At 38.0% G+C, this 22,948-nt stretch overlaps 1 protein-coding gene and 1 long non-coding RNA gene across 3 annotated transcripts in view; one reads left to right on the forward strand and one right to left on the reverse strand.

Annotated features, from left to right (window-relative positions):
- Positions 1-2,652: 2,652 nt before the first annotated feature.
- Positions 2,653-22,948, reverse strand: part of LOC116273116 (nuclear receptor ROR-alpha-like) — a 73,678-nt gene continuing 53,382 nt past the window's right edge. For both annotated transcript variants that reach the window (XM_031662055.1, XM_031662054.1), the window contains 6 exons: positions 21,028-21,149; positions 19,266-19,398; positions 18,495-18,602; positions 16,038-16,148; positions 14,350-14,462; positions 2,653-12,003 (listed from right to left, as the gene is read on the reverse strand). In XM_031662055.1, coding sequence (XP_031517915.1) covers positions 11,839-12,003; positions 14,350-14,462; positions 16,038-16,148; positions 18,495-18,602; positions 19,266-19,398; positions 21,028-21,149 — 752 coding nt within the window. In that variant the 3' untranslated portion in view covers positions 2,653-11,838. The remainder of the gene's footprint in view (positions 12,004-14,349; positions 14,463-16,037; positions 16,149-18,494; positions 18,603-19,265; positions 19,399-21,027; positions 21,150-22,948) is intronic.
- Positions 2,893-22,948, forward strand: part of LOC110743854 — a 41,936-nt gene continuing 21,880 nt past the window's right edge. Inside the window, exon 1 of the long non-coding RNA XR_002523597.2 lies at positions 2,893-2,964. This is a non-coding gene — a long non-coding RNA (uncharacterized LOC110743854). The remainder of the gene's footprint in view (positions 2,965-22,948) is intronic.

Here is a 22,948-nt window from a genome sequence, read left to right on the forward strand (position 1 = left end):
CCATCACTGTGATTCTGATGGAATCCAGGGGGGTTCTCTTGACCAAACATTCCCTTCTCACTATCAAGTTCCGGAAATACCTTAAGCATTGAAATATCTTTTTTTCTTCCTGTCTCTGATGACTTATATGACATTAGTAACCTGTTTTGGACCATGGTTTTGAACACCACTGGGCCCTATCTTCAGTTTCTTCTTCAAAAGGGAAAGCCAAGGTGCTTAGTTGCATCTCAGCACAGCAGCAGCTATCTTTCCTACCACGATGCATGTGACTCGGTGTTTTCACAGGCCTGTTAGGAGAAGCTGAGGCCTCTGCACCTGCCCATTTGGTACAAACGCACATTAGATGTGAAGTCCGCTTTTGAGGGGCTAGACTTGCCCCTTGCTTCCTCTTGCCTCATGAAGAAAACTTTAGTAGTAACAGTGGCAACTAAGACATTCTTACTGACCAGACTATGGTTATTACTTTTGCTTTCTTTCCTAGACTTTATTAATAACCTGACATTTGTTGTCTTTCTGCTTTTCCTGTGAGATCATCAGAAACAGAATTTTAAGAAGTCTGTTCTATATTCCCATTTAAGTACCCTTTTTGAAACTGAGCAAGCTAATCCAGGATAAAGAGGCGGCTGTAAATCATTTTTAGCAAAAGGAGTTTAGGCATGAGTTTGGGCAGAGATCTAGAGGTGACAGATTTCATATTTTAAACTCTGTTTTCATTAACTCAATTTCTGCACACAGTAAAGTGTAGTGTTTATAATTATGTAGAATTTGATGGGCTACAAAGGTTTCACAAGCATAATATTTCATTCTGTTTTTGCTGAGGTAGTTAAACATAAAAGCAGGATTAGGGATTTACTACTTGCAGCAACTTTGGGGAATAATTCAGATACTTATTGAATGCTACTGAGTGTAGGGGATGCTTAGGCATTATGATATGTGGAGGAAAATGCCAGCTCAGTTGCCTTTATTCTGACTTCAGAGTATTTTATAATTTGAATGTCCTTGATATTACTTTGAAAGTAATTGATGACGAGGTTTTTGCACCGTTAAAATGGTGCAATACTTAGCTGATGCTAAATTTATGGTTCACCCCTAAGTAATTTACTCAAAGAAGGGGTGGGAGTGGGGCAATGACACTGCAGGTAGTCAGAGACTCGAATAATAAAGTCTTTGGCAACATTTTTGCAATTCAATTTTAATGATTTCTAAAGCAATGATGACAAAATATACTGTGCATTCAGGATTTCTCTCCTGCACTCAGGGAAGATAGGACTGATCAGTCATGTCACCCTTTTCCTTTGAGATAGGAAGCAACTTCAGAATTCTCAATTCTGCGTTTCCAAGAGTGACTGTCAATCAGTGGGTGTTATCTCACATGTTAATACTTTCTTTGCCTTCTCTGATCAAAAGCGTTGCCTGATCCTTTTAAACATATTTTCCCTGCAAAATGGCAGCAAATAATTTTTATTTATTTATTTTTTTGAGGTGGAGTCTTGCTCTGTCGCCAGGCTGGAGTGCTGTGGTGCGATCTTGGCTCACTGCCACCTCTGCCTCCCAGGTCCGAGTGATTCTCCTGCCTCAGCCTCCCGAGCAGCTGTGACTACAGGCGCGTGCCACTAGCCTGGCTAAATTTTGCATTTTCACTAGAGACAGGGTTTCACCATGTTGGTCAGGCTGGTCTCTAACTCCTGACCTCGTGATTTGCCCATCTTGGCCTCCCAAAGTGTTAGGATTACAGGTGTGAGCCACCGCGCCCACCCAATATTTTTTTTAAAAGTCCCCGGCCAATAATTTTTTAAAAAGTGCTACACTGGCCAGGCACAGTGGCTCACGCCTGTGATCCCAGCACTTTGGAAGGCCGAGGTAGGTGGATCATGAGGTCAGGAGTTCGAGACCAGCCTGACCAACATGGTGAAACCCTGTCTCTACTAAAAATACAAAACTTAGCCGGGTGTGGTGGCACACATCTGTAGTCCCAGCTACTCGAGAGGCTGAGGCAGGAGAATCGCTTGGACCTGGAAGGCAGAGGTTACAGTGAGCCAAGATCGTGCCACTGCACTCCAGCTTGGTGACAGAGTGAGACTCCGTCTAAAAAAAAAAAAAAAAAGCCGGGAATGGTGGCTCACGCCTGTAATCCCAGCACTTTGGGAGGCCGAGGTGGGTGGATCACCTGAGGTCAGTAGTTAGAGACCAGCCTCAAAATGGAGAAACCCAGTCTCTACTAAAAATACAAAATTAGCCAGGTGTGTTGGTGCAAGCCTGTAATCCCAGCTACTTGGGAGGATGAGGCAGGAGAATTGCTTGAACCTGGGAGGTGGAGGTTGCAGTGAGCCGAGATCACGCCATTGCACTCCAGTCTGGGCAACAAAAGAGAAACTCCGTCACAAACAAACCAAAAAAAAGTGCTGTACTATACACCAGTGCTTCCCACACTGTAATGTGCATACAGATCACCTGGGATCCTATAAAAGTGCAGATTGATTTAGTAGGTCTGGGGATTCTGCAGTTCCAACAAAGTCGCAGGAGATGCCGTGCTGCTAGTCTGGACCATACTTACAGAGTCTCTCCTAGACCCTTCACTAGAGGCAACATGTAAGCTAGGAAACTATGTACAGTCCAATTCAATAACCAAGAAAAAAGAAGAAAAGGCAAATGTTCCATTAGAAGCTGAAGTTTTATTATAGGATAACAGTACATAAAGCACATCTAAAATTGATGTGTTCAATGCACTTTTAATAAAGGTAATGTAATATTAAAGGTACAGTTTCTAAGTACAATATAACAACATTCATATTAGAATGAAAATTGGAGTATTTAAAAGACAACATTAAATCTCTCTTTTTTGTACAGCTTGTATTTACAAAATGAATCAAAATATTTTTTTTTTTTTTAAATTCAGGACTCAATAAAATAAACAGCTGGAAATAAGCAGACTACTGTAAGAGTGAATTGAAAAGAAAACCCAAGGTAAGTGGAAAGTTGGATGATCCTCTAATAAAGATCATTAGCAAAGTTTTAGTTCGGTACTAGTTTTAGGATTCCCATAAATGGCTTGCATTTTTAGTGTGGCAGAAAAGGAGTTTTTACATACTGTACACAAAACAGACCATATATTCATAGGTACAGTATTACTGTTTCCAAACTTGCATGTATATTTACAGAAGGCTGAGTTTGTTTACTCACACAGAGGTTTGTGAAATTTGTGTGCTTCATCCTCAAGACCTACACACAGTTAGAATCAGCATTTCATGTGGTCTTTTTAAATGTGGCTTTAATACTTGGTTGTAGAAGAGAATGTTAACCATAAGGCTTGGCTTACTTTATAAATTTCACAAAACAACCCAGGAAAAAAGTTTTAATTGGGGCACACTTGTTATCATTTAACAATTGTCAAATGCTGACCTGTGCTAGCCATTGTGCAGACGCAAAGAGATACATACAATCTCTACCCTCAGGAAGCTTAGGATGCTAAATGGTGCTTTAAAAAAAGAAGGTTTCAATCTCTTTCCAAGCGAGGCAGTTAAGGAATGATGTGATTTATATTAAAAGAGATTTCTCCCTCAACTGTAGCCAATCCACTTTAAAAGGTTAACTACTAGCATTAGCTCTCATTAACCACACAATTGCATTTATAGTTAAGGTAACAGCAACTCTTCCACAAAAATGGAAAATGTCTAGAATTGTGGGTAAATATGCAGTGCATGGAAGCCAATAATCATGGCTTGAGAATTTATCACCTTCAATTACAAAAAGTGCAGTAAACAGAAACATTTGCTCTACATTTATAAATTGCTCAAAAATCTTTGCTAAAGATCTTACAAATTCAGTAATATTACAGAACAATTCTAATCAATATTTAATAAGGTTAACTACATCCTTAGTTAGATATTTGATAAACTTTGCTTTTTAATAATGCCAATAGATCTTGGGAGAATGCGTAGAAAGGCTTAATTAAGCTCATTATTAAATAACTTTAAAAATGAAGGTCCTTCACTCAGTTCATGGAACTGGTTGAGGTTATATTGAAACAGAACATCCTGTGTCGAATTTGCTTTATGGCCCATGTTCTGGCAGAGGACGTCTCCATCCTTCTCATGACTCAGGTAGGAGGGGAAAGGTTTATTCTGCCATCAAGCCATCTAGGATATTTTATATAAATGCCTATTATCTATAATAGGAGCTAAGAATACAACTCTGTTAGGTGCCCATAATATAATTCCTTAATAAGAAAAAAAAGTATATTACTCCATTAAACAAGTTTCTTTAGGATCTTGAAGGCCTGGCAAATTATTTTTCAGCTTAGGAGATATGCTATAAAGCCAAGTAGCAAACATAAAGTAAATCCTAATAAGTTTCCATATAGCCATATTTATAAACAAATTCACCCTATAGATGTCAAATATCCATACTAAGGAAGTAATTTTATCCTAATTAAATACACTCTAGAATAATTTATATAACGATATTATGTATTTAAAGAGAAAAGCATGTCCCAAATCCAGCACTCTGATACAGCTGCCAGTTGGGCATAGGTAGATATATATATATATATGTATATATATACAAATATATAGTTATACTCAGTGAAATTAACAAGACCCAAAGGTGGTATTGTCTAGGAATAAAAGGGATATTTTTTGTTGTTCACAAAAGTAACTTGTCTAGCACCACACATCAGAAAAACACAAAAATAGCACACTCTAGTTCTAAACAGCTATGTCTAAAATAGATTATATAGTAAAACTGGTATTATACAGCATATTGTGGATTTGATAAACAGATAAATATTTGCACTGAGTAGGCTGTTTATAATATAACATTTTCTTATCTATACAGAATGAAAGCCAAAAAGTTAACTGTATAGAGATGTGCAGAACAACATTAAATATTATGACTCAAAAGCAGGGACAGGTAAATTTGAAAGAAGAGTAAGAGAGAAAATGTTTACAGGCCATTACAAGTTCTTAAGTTAATAGTAAATAAGGAATCGATTGCTCAAGTTGAAGAAAGCAGTAAACAAGAGATTGCATTTACATGCAGATGTCTAAAATTTGTATTTTTTAAGTCTATGCACAAAAGTCATTTGTTTTATTGCTTGACATTCAGTTATGGCTAGATTATTTAACCTATTTTTTTTGTACTTTGGAAACAAGAATATTGTTAAAGGTGCCATAAAAATGGACAACATTGAAAACGGTTTGCAAATAAACCACCTAACACTGCAGTTCTTTATACATATTAAAAGCCTTGTCTGGGGTTTGTCATATGTTAAATATTATTTAAACTGGGAAAATATGTTGTAGCTTGAAGCCTCCCATTGGCCCAAACATCCAATACAAAAACACATCTCCACAAAAGGAGCAGGCAGACAGTACAGGTACATTTATAGAAGCAGCCAGCTAATGTCCTAATGTTTAAAAATTTACCACTGTTTAATATGAGATTTCAGACTGTGTGGATAACAAGAGAATTTTGGATTCAGGAAGATGTATACAGTACATATGGATTTTTTTTTTTTTTTTTTGTGAAATCATTTTCACTATATTGCTGAAGAATTATCTGCATTTACATATGCAATCTGTTCAGTGACAAGTTCCTAGAAATAGTATTCATCCACATTAAAGTAATAATGATGAAAAAGGAATCACACATGAACACTGGAGAGAATTTCGTTGTTCTTAGAGAACAACATAATGGCATGTGCAGCATGTCAAAGCTAATAGCAAGTTATCTCTCATTAGTTCTTAGAAGGAAAGAAAAAGAAGTGTGGTACTGCTAATGTGGCAAAGTACACTAAATGTAAACAGCAAACACAGATTTTCTAGGCATCTATTTAAAATATTCATATTCACTTTCTCAATATAAGACTCCATGTTATGTTGCATCACTGAAAAAAGGTTGTTTCTATTTGGATTGAATATTCTGTCATTCATTTATACATAAATGACTGAATGTATTTATTGCTCTAAGTTCTGAGGGTTTGGTTGAACATGGAGATCCCCCCTGCCCATCTAGGATGGCTACTTGGTATGAAGTCAGGCTTCTGGATTCTTTTAAAAATTATTCTGAGAGCCTGACAACACTGATCTCACCTATACAGACAGACACACAGATCCAGAAGTGAAACCAATTGCACTGTGGAGACATTGTTAGTCAGTCTTCTCATCTCTTAAAAATAAATAGCAAGAGGAAGGTCTCTATAATAAAATCTGATTGAACCTCTTTACTAATATTATATTTAGGTACAGAATAGAAGACCTGTATCATAGACTATTACCAGTAGATCAAGATTTACTGTTGCAATTGCATTTCTGGGCACATTACTTGATCTATAATATGAAGTTGTTCTCATGGGGTTCTATATCATAACTTTATAAGAAGAGGCAATCACATGTTATGTAAAAATATCAATAACGTGTGTGTGTATACACACATATACAAATACACACAGAGAGGAGAGATTTCTACCGGTTTCCATATTCTTTATTATCAAAAACAACATGGTAAAGGTATCCTTTTCATCTTATAGACATGGGAAGTTTTCCCAGATTACGTTCCTCTGTCATAGTAAGAAAATATATAAATCTTCTTGTGAATGTGTATCCCAAGATGGAAGAATCAGAGCCAACAATTACATTGAACTTCTTTGACTTTATGGAAAGTAATATGTGGAATATGATAAAAAAATATAACATGTAACACTAAATGTTGGCTCGAGGTGCTGCTGTCATACAGGCAGGTTTTGTTTTGTCTTTAAACATTAGCTCTTGTAATGCATCAGATATAAACTACACATGTAGAAGTAAGAATTGTTTTCCATGAAGGAATTTTTGGTTTGCTTCTAGAGGAGAACACATGAAAACAATAGTTAATTGCTGGTATTTTGTAGTTTATCTTTTACCTATATCACTATACTGATAGGCAGGTCTCTCCTCTTATTACTGGTTTTAAAAATTTTCATCCTTAATATGTAGAATTTGAAATAGATTTTAACATATGATGCTATATATATATTTATCATGAATATTTTAATTATTAGAGAAATGGTAACTGGAATATGCAAGGACTATACTTTGAATGATGCTCTTTGCTGGTACATTATCTATTTATCTTTTGAACACACTGGCATAACTTTGCTTTGGAAGTTATTCAGTGTTTTGAAACACAAGACTGAAGAGCACATCAAGTTCTGAACTCAACAAAATGAGACGAGAGTAAAGAGTTTACACACACGCAGTTCTATATAGTTCACTTGTGCCTTGGAGGGATAGTATTATTATCATTATTATTAATAATAAAAAACACAATTTGTCCCAGTAGTACTGGCCACCCTGTTTTAAGAGTTTTAGGAGATCCCTGAGCACATTGTTTCTGACTCTTAACCCCAACTCCAAAATGATAGGGCTTCTATCGTTGATATCAAGATGGATTGTCATTCACAGTAAGTCAATTATAAGGTGCTTATTTACCCTTGTTTTTCACCAATCAGCACAAAGAACTGTCAGAAAATAACTTTTTATTATCTTAAAATAATAGCATTGGAAGGACATATGATTTAAACAATCAATGTTTGAAACAGTGGCTTTAGGATTATTATCTGGCTGCCCCTCAACAATAAGAAGTGATTCGATCGACATTCCTTAGCCAAAAACAAAAGGCAAAACAAACAAACAAAAAAAACCCAAAAAACAAAAAAACCCCAAAAAACTGTACAAATATGTATTTTTCCCTGAGGGATCAAGGTACACCCGCAAGTGCTCTATGTACATATTGCACTAGAGAGGAATGAAGAACATGTGCAAAAAAGCAACAATGAGAGAAGCTTACATACTACTTAAACCTTTTCATGAAAGATACTACTAGGTTTTGCATTTTGGAATGTCGGAACACAACAGCTAGCTATTCCTTAGTCTAAAACTAAAAACACACATTTCTACTATGGCACATTCAATGAAATAAAAAGTTTTCCAAAGACAGATAGACAAATTCCATCAAGAAAATAATACAAAGTTTGTTTGTTTGTATTTTTTTTTTTAGAAAATTACATTACTTTCTTTCTTTGTTTCACATTACAAAATCTTTTTTTCTTTACACAAATCACATTTTATTGCAGGAATATTTCAAGTGCCATCAAATATTTATAGAAGGGTTAAAAAAATAGAAGTCTCTCTAAAGTGGTCCAGACAAGGCTTTGTATAGAATAAATCTTTTTTTTTTCCCCATCTTCTAGTTTTGATTTAAGTATTTTGAATACATTTTCTTTTCCATTGACACTTAGTAGCCTAGAAGCGGTCCGACGCACACACATCATACACATGCAAATCACACACACACACACACACACACACACACTCCTTCCTCACCTGACTCTCAGCCCACCCCCATATGCTCACAGATAACTGGGTATCCACACTATAAAGAACAACCAAACTTAGAAGCAGTGTCTTAAGTCACGTTTTTCTTAAGTTAGAAAGGGTGAATTAGGATGCTGAAGACTTTAAAAAAAAATCCATAGCTTTAATACAAATTAAGATGCTGAACACTTTTAAAAAAATCCATAGCTTTAACACAATTTGCAAACTGTCCAAAAAGCACTTTCAACTGTACTTTTGTTTGCATTGTGACCAAGGCCAGGTTTTTCACAATATAATAACCATTTGGACACCAGTGGAACAGAAGGTATTCAGGCTTTGTACAAAAGCCTTATTTGCCTTATGTAAAAAAAATTGTATAAAGGCATTATAGCAGCGGGGCTGACACTGATGTGGTTCTAATCCTTAAAATATTGGAGATTGAAATTTAGTAAACTTTAATTATAAGAACTATTTAGGATAATTGTTCTGCTATCACCCAAGTATTTTATAGGTCACATAGGTGTTTTTATAATAATGAAGAAAGGAAAATACAAAGTTTTTCACATCCTTTTCTGAGCTCCATATTTTTTTTTAAACTGAATTTATTGTTTAACATCAGATCCCAACTTCGATCCAAAGAGTAGTCAGTTGTTTTCTTGTTTCACGGAGCATGTCTCTGTCTACTATTCCATTCCACTATGTCAATCAGTGGACTTGGCTCTTAAGCTCCACCCCTGCTTTCCTTTCAGAAACACCTGGGAAGAAGCATCATATTACCTATCTTGGTTTACCATAAAAGCAATGTCACCATGGCATGACTATTACTGAGGTTAGAGCATGAGTTTGTTTGTTTGTAGCTACATGCAGAATCCTTTCTGGGAAAAGGAATTTCTTTTAAGTTCAACATTATGTTCTCTCTCACCCTTAGAGAAATTTAATTAGCTTTTATTATTTCACAAATGGACACTGGAATTAGGTTTAGTTGCTCTTTAATGCGCTAGCACCTGAGGCTGGTCATATTCAGAAAGCTTTGGTTAAAAAGAAGTTAATATACTTTAATAAAACCATCCCCAAATTTAGTGAATCTGAATGACAACAAAACAAAACCAAAACCAAAAAACCAAAAAAACAAAACTCAAACAAAAACAAAACACCATTTCCCCTCAAAGGAGAAATAATAGAAAAAAAAATGGATGAATAAATAACTGAACTAAGCTTGGTACTCTTTTCAGAGTATAAATACTATTGATCTTTAAAGGAACTATGCTTACTTAAATTAAAGATTTGATTTAACCCTTCTTGCCCCAATATAAATACTATATGCTGACAGTTAGCATCTCTCTATAAACACATAAAATTTTACATGCCTGTAAGAAATTTAAAGGAATATTACTCTTATCTTCTATTTATGGTTAAACTCTTACTATGTTTTTGAAAAAAAAGTTGGATGTTATTTAGGCTTCATACACACATCTGTGTGAATAATACCTTCCCCTTTTCCAAGTCCCTCAGGAAACAAGTCAGAAAAGTCAGTGGAGTTAGAAACAGAGTGAAGTGCTCTGGGAAGCCCATGCTGGTAACCCAGCATGACGTGAAGAGCTGCAGTTCCTGTAGAAGATTCCACAGGGACCCCAATGGCAGAGGAGACTATTTCTCAGACATAAAGGGCTGTGTGGAAACTCCTACCTTAACACCCATCGGAGATGTTCCCTTTTCTGTACAAAATGGTCTTTGACCAGCAGTTTGAATCCCACCCCTAGTGCGACTAAAATCATCGTCTAAATGCCTACATTCCCAAAAGGTCACTTGTTTTTAAAATATGCACACCTGTTTATCAGGCTGTTCCTTTCCCCTTCCCCTACTAGGGATTATTAAAAAAAAAAAAAAAAAAAAAAAAAAACCATGAAATTAAACAAAAACAACTCAGTATTTCTCACCTGAACACACAAGCCAAATAATCTTCTAAATATTTAATAAAATAAATTACAGTCCACAGTTTCCTAGTGAAGATAAATACAAGAGTAAATGTTTGCAGCTAGCATCAACTTCACTTTAAAGGCTTAAAGTATTTAATATTTAAATAAGAGAAACTGGTTCAACGTTCTATGCTTCCCTCACCCTCCTATCCATCGTTTTTCAAATATGAAGAGCAACCTGTAGCATCTATTGACAACAAATCTAGAATCAGTTCACTTTGAGATAAACTCACAGGGTTCCTAGATTATACCAAGAACATTTAAACATTCACAGAGTAAATGCTTCATGTCCTCACATGGGGAGTGTGCGTTTGCTCAAGATACAATCTTTGGGTCCTTCTTATAATAAAAGCTAGATTCCAATAAATATTCTGGTTATTGATTTGTTCTCAAAGCATAAGAATTCCAAGTTGAGAGCGAGTCCATATTTAACTACTGAATTGTGTAAAATGAGCTTCCCCTCCCTTACCTCCATGAGGTGGCATTTTAAAAAGCTTTAAAAACAAAACAAAACAAAAAAAGAGCATGATGGTATACGTCCACCGCGCCAATCAATCATTCAACTTTGTATGAAGCATAAACACATCTATCCTTAAACTTACCAAAAAGCAAAGTATAATTTAGGGAGAGTTCCGTTTCTCATTCCAAATTCACATGTTTAAAAAAAAAAAATCCAACGTGGTGATTTCTAGATATGACCAGCCAGTCTTTTAAAAGTAATTTTGTAAACAGCAGCATAAATACCTCCCGACGTACCTTCCAAGCCTTCTCAGTTAAACTTGTGTTTCTGGTGCACATGCGACACGACAGTGAACACGCTAGCATTTAATTTAAAGAAAAAGGTGCAAAATGAAAGTGCCTTATCAATTCAACAGGAAAAGCTACACCAGTAACTACATTTTATATTACTTAAAACAATATATAAACAATATCTCTTTTAGCTATATATAGTCTTCATGCCCATTTACCCTGTAATATATTATAATGCTATTGTTGCTACTGCTATGGACCCTTTTCATGCCATCCTGCGGACGGGCAATAATCGGTGAAAAAATAAAAACTTCCTTCATGAAACAAAGAGCCAGTTGTGCAAAGTAATGCCGCAACCTCCGCTATGCACACCAGTCACCGATTATTGCTGGACTCTCTGTTGTTACTGACAGATTGCTGACTCTGTAGAAAGTCTGTGGGCAGTGAGCTACAAGAAAAGGAAATCCTCCAACTTTAGTACCCTCCTTCTGTTGTAAACAGAGGTCAACGATCAAGAAGTCAAGACAGAAAAAGGGTCCATATCTGTAGGCATAATGGAAATCATATGCATGAGAAAAACAAGTTCAACTTTTATTTGTTTTCATTGTTTCCCCTCCTTTGCCTGACCCCGATCACCAAAAGATGTGCAGTGTGTGGCGCTCCAGGTCTGTGCAGGGCCATATAAAGTGTCTCGGTTAATTTTTTTGTTTGTTTTTCATGTTTGTACTTCAGACATTCTAGAAGTGCTTAGGTGATAACATTTACCCATCAATTTGCATTGCTGGCTCAAATTCTGAAGTGAACAACTCCTTGTATAATGGAGGAAAATGAAGTCGCACAATGTCTGGGTATATTGCTTTAAATGCCATTAGCTTTTCTGTATGTCGTCCACATAAGGCTCTTAATGTAGACACCTTGCATATTAACTGTAAGTGGAAGAAAGGACACACTGTCAGGCAAGAACAGGTATGAGCATCAGAGATCAGGGAATCTGAATGATCTTTATGACATTGTTTATAATGGTGAAACACCCTTAAAGCAACTTAAACATCTTGTAGCAGAGGATTGGTAAAAATAAATGATGGCTGGGCGCGGTGGCTCACGCCTGTAATTCTAGCATTTTTGGAGGCTGAGGCAGGTGGATTGCCTGAGCTCAGGAGTTAGAGACTAGCCTGGGCAACACGGCAAAACTCTGTCTCTACTGAAAAAAAAATTAGCCAGGCATGGCAGTGTGCGCCTGTAATCCCAGCTACTCAGGAGGCTGAGGCAGGAGAATTGCTAGAACCCGGGAGGTAGAAGTTTCAGTGAGCCAAGATCGCGCCACTGCACTCCAGCTTGGGTGACAGAGTGAGACTCTGTCTCTTAAAATAAATAAATAAATAAATAAATGATGATATAGTCATGTCATAGAATGCCAAGTATACATTAAATATGATTTTCGAGATGAATAATTTAATAACTAGAAAAGATGTTCATAAGCAAAAGTTGGCACAGCTTGTCAGCGGCAGACTAATACAGAACCCAAGGCTCTTGACTTCTCCTTCTACTCCAAGATGCCTTCTCTCTACTTCCTGGAACCCTGCCCTCTACCACTGTGCAAAAAGAAGATGTCTGGTGATAGAGAAGCGGGTGAAGGGCAGTAGTGGGTGGGTAGTGAGGGCACTGCAACCAGAGATGATGGCATACTCTACACATTTTATGCAGAACCGGCACTAGTCAACTCCGATAACTACAAGTTCCTTTTCGATAAGAAGTTTTGCCTGTAATAAAGCAATGCTGGGTCTGAGCAAAATAATCGAGTCAGAAGACCTGGATGGAGGTCCCAGCATTGACCATTTACCAGCTGAGGGTAATGACACAATTTGCAAAATTACTTTCAGATTCCACAGCACCTCACAAAGGCAAACTGCTTATTATTTTAACCCAGAATAACCTTCTCTAGGAAATGTTTTCACCAGATCTTGTCTACATGTTAAGTGCTGTTTATAATCAGAGATCATAATGGTACCGTTGCATTTGGGCAAAAAGATGGAGAAGAGAGTGAAGCTCCTGACAGGGCTCTTCCCTTCCACTTCTCATTCCTGCCCCATGTCCTCATTTAACAGGTGCAAAATCAAAAGCAAAACAGCAATTAATCCCCAGTTACCCTTTTCTGACCTAACAGGTGCGAAATCAAAAGCAAAAACAGCAATTAACCCCCAGTTATCCCTTTCTGATCTAACATAACTATAAAGGAGAAAAAAAAAAAAAAACAAGCAAACAAATAAACAAGAAAACAAAACCAAAAACCTCTCACATCATCTCACACAATAAAATACATAAAATAAGAAAGAACAGGGCTGATTTTTCTAAGACCAAATACATACTACTAGCAGTGGCACTGACGGATATTAGCACATTTAAAAAAATGGCATTACAATCATATTTTTATTGTGAAAGATAATGATAGGTAAAAATGCAACCTTATGCTTTGAATACAGAGTAGTGATGGGAAATTGACAAAAATGCAGCAGTCATTTACTGTTGATGACTAATGAATTTAATGGAAGTGGAACTAATATTAGTATATATGGTCATTCTGATTAAGTCTTTTAGTCCTTTATAACTTCTTTCTAAATTCAAAGATTATAGGCTGGGCACAGTGGTTCACTCCTATAATCTCAGCTCTATGGGAGGTGGAGGAGGGAAGACTGCTTGAGGCCAGGAGTTCGAGACCAGCCTGGGCAACATAGTGAGATACCCATCTCTACAAAAAATAATAAATAAATTAGCCAAGTGTGGTAGCACATACGCCTGTAGTCTCAACTAGTCAGGAGACTGAGACAGGAGGATCTTTTGAGCCCAGAAGTTCAAGGTTGCATAGAGCTATGATTGGGCCACTTCACTCCTGCCTGGGAGACAGAGTGAGACCCTATCTCTAAAAAATAAATAAATTCAAAGATTACTTTTCTAATTTATGTCAGTGCAGAATATTAACTCTGCTTTATGTCCAACTTTGATGGAAGAGAATTTCTAGAATGTAACTTTTTTTCCTATATTGCCTTATTGTTGCAGGACACTTTGTAATCAATGATAAGAAGTATAATTTAGACTGAATAATGAGTTTTGGCTCAACAGAATTTTACTGAAATGGAAATTTATTTCTTTTTGGTAGCCTGTTGCTTTCTGATACTTTTGGGAATTGGTCGTATGACTTACATGACCATACTGGCAGCATGATTTGTGCCAAGGGATAGTTCAGGCCATGCCAACCAGAAGCCTTTGGCACTCACCTTTGTTAGTATTCCATCTTCTCGGTGATTCTTCTGTAGGACGTGTTGAAGAGCTAGCTGAATTTTCTGTTGCAGTTTTTCAATTTTTACCTTTTCTTGCAGCCATGAGCGATCTAAATATAAAAAAATGATATTCTTTAGCATTCCTCCGACATGGTGTCAAGATCCCCCTTCTCCGAATGCTTTTGATACAGATAATTATATCACAATGAATATTTAGAGACTCAGAGGTCAGTTTCACTCCTCTTTCAAAATTTCTCCTAATGGAATGAAAAGTGATCTAAGGAAGTTACAAAACAGGGTGTTAAACCTTTCCATTTTACCAATACATAAAGGAAGGATCCTTCCCTTCCAAAGGATAAACAATTAAATATGAGGCCATACTCATATGAATGCAAATGAAACCATCATGGCCCCTCGGGACGTTCTAATAATTATACTTCGGAATGAAATATTCATTATCAATTCTGCTAGCTTTTCTGAAAAATACAAAAGTTTTCTAGTAATCTTTGTCAACTAAAATTGTCAATAGAATTTCAAGTGACAGGCCGGGCATGGTGGCTCTCGCCTGTAATCCCAGCACTTTGGGAGGCTGAAACGGGTGGATCACGAGATCAGGAGATCGAGACCATCCTGGCTAACACGGTGAAACCCCATCTCTACTAAAAATACAAAAATTAGCCTGGCATGGTGGCGGGCGCCTGTAGTCCCAGCTACACGGGAGGCTGAAACATGAGAATGGCATGAACCCGGGAGGCGGAGCTTCCAGTGAGTGGAGATCGCGCCACTGCACTCCAGCCTGGGTGACAGAGCGAGACTCCGTCTCAAAAAAAAAAAAAAAGAATTCCAAGTGACTTAAGGGTGGTTAATTTAGGATACAGTTTTTATGTGTAAGTTTTCCAAATAGAAGGTAGTAACTTAGCAAAGAGATGATCTCCAAACATGCAGTACTGGTTGAAAACACAGATTAAATTCAGATAATCTAGTGGATGACATCTAAATGGATTTTAACGAAAAATAGGATGTCTTAAAAATCACGTTATTGGCCGGGCGCGGTGGCTCAAGCCTGTAATCCCAGCACTTTGGGAGGCCGAGATGGGCGGATCACGAGGTCAGGAGATCGAGACCATCCTGGCTAACCCAGTGAAACCCCGTCTCTACTAAAAAAATACAAAAAACTAGCCGGTCGAGGTGGCGGGTGCCTATAGTCCCAGCTACTCGGGAGGCTGAGGCAGGAGAATGGCGTAAACCCAGGAGGCGGAGCTTGCAGTGAGCTGAGATCCGGCCACTGCACTCCAGCCTGGGCGACAAAGCGAGACTCCGTCTTAAAAAAAAAAAAAAAAAAAAAGTCACGTTATCCTGGAGACTGGTGTTAAGAAAGGCAACCCTATTCAACTACAGCATTTCTCTTGGTATCAGGAGGTTAATTCTGGACTGGATTTTATTCAATTCTCATTTCTTTACATTTTATCTGAAAGGCATGAGGTTTTCTTAAAAGAATATATATTTGTGTTGGGGGGTGGAGAAGAGAGGGTGTTATTTGAAGACTTAAAATCCAATTTAATAAGGGTGGAGACCTCTCTTAGTAGCTCCCAAATATTTTACAGCTATTAAACGTATGGACCTTGTAAAAATTCTTTATCTTAGACAATTCTAAAACCATTTTTATTTTTATTTGGTTATCTTACCTGCTGACATCAGTACAAACGCAGAAAATAATGCAATTTCATCTTCAGTCAGGTGCATAGAACATAAACTCTTTCCAAATTCAAACACAAAGCTAATAAAGTCTTCACAACCTGCCAGAATGAAAATAAAGACAGTTTAGAAGTTTGGTTATTGTCTTAGGAGAAAAACCTAGGTCTTAGGTTTTCCTAAGGTTCTCCTAAGACCTATAGGAGGTCTTAGGAGAAAAACATGGGGAAGATGAAGAGAGATCTAGTAGTTGAAGAGCAGAAGGAATAGTAGTAGCATTTCTACAGTTTAATAGTTTAAAATCTTAAAAGAAAAATCTGTTTAGCCATCACCACTACCTTCCATCATATCACCACCACTGCCACCACTTCCATCACATCACCGTTACCACCATCATCCTCATTCAAAATAATGAGACTGAACTTTTGTTGTGTGATTACTATGGCAAGTATTGCTCTAAGATATTTCTTTGGGTTTCTTCTTATTTTACGACAGTTCTATGAAGGAGGGATTATTATCCCAATTTTAGAGGTGAGGAAACTGAGACTTGGAAAGTAATGCACCTATGGTCATACAGGTAGAAAGTACAACCTAAGAAGCAAAGCTAGGCTGCCTGATTTCAGAGCCTACACTTTTAACCTATAGAGTCTAGTAGTCACATTCTAACTGATATGTTAAATTAACTCGTTTTTGTTTTCAACTCTATTTCATCTGAAACATTCTTAAAAATGTTAACAAATGACACATTATGATAGTAAAACTACTATAACTATTTACCAACCTGAAAACACAGAATGTGAAAGTCCCCTAAAATAATAATCCATTTTCCAAAAGACTGGTTAAGTCTGGTGTCTATTCCTTCAGATTTGCATATTTTACATACAAATGTATATATTTAAATGACAATGTGCTACATGACAGTTCATTATATATATCTTCTGTCATGTAACTTTTTAAAAAAATCACTCATTTTAGATACTTATCCATTCTTCTTAATAACTATATTCATTTTATTTAAATTATAGAAATCCAAAATTTATTATTATTAATTATTTTGAGACAGAGTCTCACTTTGTCACCCAGGCTGGGGTGCAGTGGCACGATCTCGGCTCACTTAAACCTCCACCTCCTGGTTTCAAGTGATTCTCTTGCCTCAGCCTCCTGAGTAGCTGGGACTGCAGGCGCGCACCACCATGCCCAGCTAATTTTTGTATTTTTAGTAGAGATAGGGCTTTGCCATGTTGGCCAGGCTGGTCTCAAACTCCTAACCTCAGGTGATCTGCCTGCCTCGGCCTTCCAAAGTGCTGGGATTATAGGCGTGAGTCACCACGCCTGGCCCCAAATTATTTATTTATAAATTATATGTCATGGTTTCACTTAGCTATAACTTTTCTTTCTTTGATATCTGCATGTCAGTCTCATTGATGGTTACTGTTTGAGGGGGATGGAAGGGCAAAGCTTCTGTCCTTTGTTTAATCTTATGTATCAACTCACATCCTAAAGGTTATCTGAATAATGTATCACCAGCAAATCTGGTTTCTTAAAATCTGGAAGGGGGCCGGGCGTGGTGGCTCAAGCCTGTAATCCCAGCACTTTGGGAGGCCGAGACGGGCAGATCACGAGGTCAGGAGATCGAGACCATCCTGGCTAACACAGTGAAACCCCATCTCTACTAAAAAATACAAAAAAAAAAAAACAAAACTAGCTGGGCAAGGTGGCGGGCACCTGTAGTCCCAGCTACTCAGGAGGCTGAGGCAGGAGAATGGCGTGAACCTGGGAGGCGGAGCTTGTGGTGAGCTGAGATCCAGCCACTACACTCCAGCCTGGGCGACAGAGCAAGACTCCGTCTCAAGAAAAAAAAAAAAAAAAAAAATTTAGAAGGGAACTGAAAGGACACATAATATAAATCCCTTTGATTACCAACTAGATAAAATGAAACTCTAGATCTTTACATGTAATGTAGACAAAAAACTTTTGTCCTATATGAATTTTTTTTTTTTTTTTTTTTTGAGACGGGGGTTTTTTTGTGTCCCCCAGACTGGAGTACAGTGGCGCAATCTCGGCTCACTGCAAGCTCCACCTCCTGGGTTCACACCATTCTCCTGCCTCAGTCTCCTGAGTAGCTGGGACTACAGGCGCCCGCCACCACACCTGGCTAATTTTTTGTATTTTTAGTAGAGATGGGGTTTCAACGTGGTCTCGATCTCCTGACCTCATGATCTGCCTGCCTCAGCCTCCCAAAGTGCTGGGATTACAGGCGTGAGCCACCGTGCCTGGCCGAGCTATATGACTTTTCTACAGTGACTAATTAGAAAGTAAAATAGGTATAAAATCCCTTAATTTTTGTTTCTGAATAACCAGTTTTCATTTTGTCCAAGCAGAGCTTTCACTCAACCCGCATCTTTTCCTATAGCCCCGATTTGAAGAAAAGGCACCTTGATACCCCTTACCTAAGGATTTGAAGATGTCGGGGCTGGCATACTTCCCATCAAAGTACACGGTGTTGTTCTGAGAGTCAAAGGCACGGCACATTCTGATAAACACCACCTCTAGAGAACCTAAGCAGAGGCAGAAATGGTTCAGGTCATTTGGGTCATCTGATGTTAGTGAGTTTGTTTCTAAGGTGCTCATGTAGAGACTCCTTCTGAGACAGCATGGTGGGTGTCGTGTGCAGTTTAGCTAGCGGGTTCTCAGTCACATCCAGCTGTCTATCCAGAAAGACAGAGTTTTCTATGTAAAGACTGTTGTGCTGAAGCTAAGGCCTGTTTAACTGAAGTGAGGGTTGATTTATAAATTACTTCCTTAGCACTCTTCTACCTCGCAATGCAGAGTCTCAGAGTTGCTAGGAAAACATTTATTCACATGTACTAAACCAAGAATCAAAAACAAGTATATCTTTCTGAGTTCTACTTCCTTCTTCCTAACATCATAAACTCGGAGGACTTGGAGTGTAGAAACAAAACACAGGTGATGGGAAAATTTGGGAATGCAGGTGACCTTCAAATTAATCTTTTCATCCAGAAGAGAAGTGAAGTGGGGGGGAATGTTTCCTGAATATATCTCAAAACCTTTCAGAAGAACTCCATTTCTGCTAAGAAAAACCTGAGCTATTATCATTGGAGAAAAACTGTTCCCGACACCTTCCTTACCAAGTATTTCTTTAATAAGCGGATGAAAGCAGGTTAGGAAGAGATCTCAAAATTCACTTGCAAAGCACATACCTGCTTTTAGAAGCACAATTTGATCATTTTGACACAGTTCCATAAATCCATCAATGCGTTTGGCAAACTCCACCACATACTGTATAGCTTCTGTAATTTTGATGGCACACAATTGCCACATCACCTCCCGCTGCTGTTAAAGAGGGAAACACATTAACATCCTCCAGGAAGATGTTAGGTTTTGTAGCAGAAGTTGAAGAGTTATGAAAGCAAAGCATGCCACTGCTTTAGCCCTGGGCCACGAAGAGTGGTAAAGTAGGATTTCTTTTTTTTTTTTTTTTGAGATGGAGTCTTGCTCTGTCACCCAGGCTGGAGTGCAGTGGCGTGATCTCAGCTCACTGCAACCTCTGCCTCCTGGGTTCAAGTGATTCTTCTGCCTCAGCCTTCTGAGTATCTGGGATTAGAGGCACATGCCACCACACCCAGCTAATTTCTATATTTTTAATAGAGACAGAGTTTTACCATGTTGGCCAGGCTGGTCTTGAACTCCTGACCTCAAGTGATCTGTCTGCCTGGACCTCCCAAAGTGCTGGGATTACAGGCATGAGCTACCGCGTCTAGCCTGGATCTTCTTTTAAGTAATTATTTTGCCTTGGAAAATTTAATACCACTTTACTTGGGGAAAGGGAGAAAAGGAGGAATCAACTGAATTTATTGTGCACCTACTATGAGCTAGGCACGGCACATTCTGATAAATACCACCTCTAGAGAACCTTTATGACATCCTTAATTCACTTTCGTAAGAATATTTTTCTGCCTGGGCACAAAACAAAACAAAACTGGCTGTCTCAAAACAAAACAAAACAAAAAACTAGTGGATATGGGAGCTAGGATTCAAATCCAAGCATCTCTGACTCTAAAATCCCATTTCATATACTTTGTTGCTTCTTACTGTTTTCTTGCTTCTCCTTTGTAGCTTTGGCTGCTGGCATTACCTGCTACCTCAAAGGCAAACAAAGTGATGTGTTGCTATTCCCCAACATGTCCTGTTAAATTCCTTTTATATTCGCACTCTCCAATTCAGTTACAGAATGATCTGGATGTGTTTTGTTGCCAACTTCTTTCCCTAATCTTAGTTTCAGACTGTTTCCACCGATATGATGGGGTGGAAGAAACACTGAATTAGGAGCCAGGAGTCAAGGTCTGGTCTTGATGTTTCACTCTCTAGACATGCCAACGGATGTTAGTTTTCCTCAAATGTAAAATAGATTCACCTAGATAATCCTGTTGATCTGGGTGTTTTATAGAAAAAGGCAAGTAGGGCACTATTTGTCAGCCTCATATTGCTAGGTTCAGACTGGAGTTACGATCATAGCTTCTACACTTTTTTTGTATATACTCCCTAATACAACTTCCAGAAACATGAAGCTTCCTTGTCAACTTTCAGAAACATGAGGCTGAGATTATTTTACATGAACTTCCAGACCTTAAAATCTTTGATTGGGATATTGAGACAAATCTCCATTCATTTGGGCTTTTGGAAGCTGCTTAATCTATTCTCCTGTTGACAAATGGAAGGAGGTATGTGTATACCTAGAAAGCACAATAGAAATTATTTGCTATTGCTTAAATTTTGCATGCAGGCATCTGCAAAGCTTCAAGTACATTAGCAGCTTTGGAAAAAAGATATTTAAACAGAAACCTGATATCTGATGAAAGACACTCATTCTTTGGTCTGTGGGAACTCTTGACCAAATTTCCTATACCAACACCCTCCCCAATATTGCCTCAATCCTAGGAGGAAAAATTCCTCAGATCATACCTTGTTTTGATAATTCTCAATTTCTTCCTGCAAAAAGGTCTGCCACGTTATCTGCTGGAGCTCTTCTCTCAAGTATTGGCAGGTTTCCAGATGAGATTTAGATATATTCTGTGCAAGGTGTTCTAAGGAGAAAACAGGAGATCACAAACATGAAAAGCCAAGTTCTTTGAATAACTGGTGATGTAATATTTACTTTAAAAAAATAACAAGTAGAAAACAATGTCTGTGCGGGTTTTGACTGTCTTTACACATTTAAACAAGTAATTTGGAACTGTTTTGTATTTGGCAACATGAAAGAGGATAGGGACTTTGCAAAGCCAACATTTGAAGATACGACTTGGTGACTTCAAAGACCCTCCTGACTTGGCCCTTGTTCTGTGTCTTTATACTCATGTCTAGGAATGATAAAATACTGACCTAGATAGACATAGGCAATGATTAACCTGGTGTTTCTTCTTGGCATTTTTATGAAGACACATCTGCCACATAACATTGACCTGGGAAGGATTATTCTTATTCTTGAAAAACTAGAAAATGATACTCTTTTATGGTGACAACTAGGTATTTATTTAGTTTTTCCTGCAAATTGCAGAATAAGCATTACTGAGGGCCTACCATGTGGCTATGCATAGTGTAGTTGTGAAGTCATAGACTCTGGAGCTAGACTCATTTGAGTCTGTATCTCAGCTCTGCTACTTACTAGCTATGCGATCTCGGGTATGTTATTTAACCTCTTTGTGCTTGGTTTCCTCATTTGTAAAATGAGGGAAATGGTACCTATTTCACAGGGCTGCTATGAGAATTGAAAGAGTTGAGCCCTTAGAATGGGGAGGATTACTTAGAATATGCTACAGAATATTAGTTATTATACTTGAGCTTAAGGAGTTTGAAGATATTAAAGACTTAGAGGCCAAAGAAGTTTTCTCTAGGAACTAGAGAAATCTGGCAAACACTAGTAATCTGGCAAACACATACGAACACACTGGAAGGACAATTCAAGACATTAGATAATAAGATACAAAGCTGAATTACCCAGAAGAAGAGAAAGAAAAAAGTAATTGAAGCTGTCAGAAATGGAAGAGATTGGCTGGGTGTGGTGGCTCACGCCTGTAATCCCAGCACTTTGGGAGGCTGAGGTGGGCAGACCACTTGAGGTCAGGAGTTCAAGACCGGCCTGGCCAACATGTATCTGTTAAAAATACAAGGGCATGGTGGTGGCCGCCGTGATCCCAGCTACTTGGGAGGCTGAGGCATGAGGTCTAGAGTTTGAGACCAGCCTGGCCAACATGGTGAAACCCTGTCTCTACTGAAAATACAAAAATTAGCTGGGTGTGGTGGCGGGCACTTGTAATCCCAGCTACTTGGGAGGCTGAAGCAGGAGAATCACTTGAACCTGAAAGCCAGACATTGCAGTGAGCCAAGATCGCACCACTGCACTCCAGCCTGGATAACAGAGCGAGAGTCCATCTTAAAAAAAATAAAAATAAAAATAAAATTATATCTGGGGAAATGGAACAAGCAGTTTTGTGCTTGGTGGATTGCAGCACAGAGAAGCTCAGGCAGGAGGACCACATGGAAGGCTGCTGGAATCTAGATGCCAGGAACTAACAATTTGGAGTAGCTTGGTAATAACTGTTCTGGAAGGGAAGGATGATTAAAGAAGTATTTCTTTAAAAAGAATTGACAAAATCCCATGAATATAAAACCATATCAAAAAATGATCCCTCTCCCTAGGGTTTTGACCATAGAATAGGCAAGCCATTTTAAAAGAATGGTGCTGAATGCAAACTTGGCAACACTAAGGGAGAGTATCTATTTGTTTGGAAATTTGTTACTGCTTTTGTCAAACAGAAGCAGACTTGTTTGTGTGAAAACAGAGCAGGTTCACCTAAATGGAGCTGGAAACCAGAATCTCCTTAGA

Source organism: Papio anubis, unplaced genomic scaffold (genome assembly GCF_008728515.1).
Source record: "Papio anubis isolate 15944 unplaced genomic scaffold, Panubis1.0 scaffold37, whole genome shotgun sequence".
Lineage (NCBI taxonomy): Eukaryota > Metazoa > Chordata > Mammalia > Primates > Cercopithecidae > Papio > Papio anubis.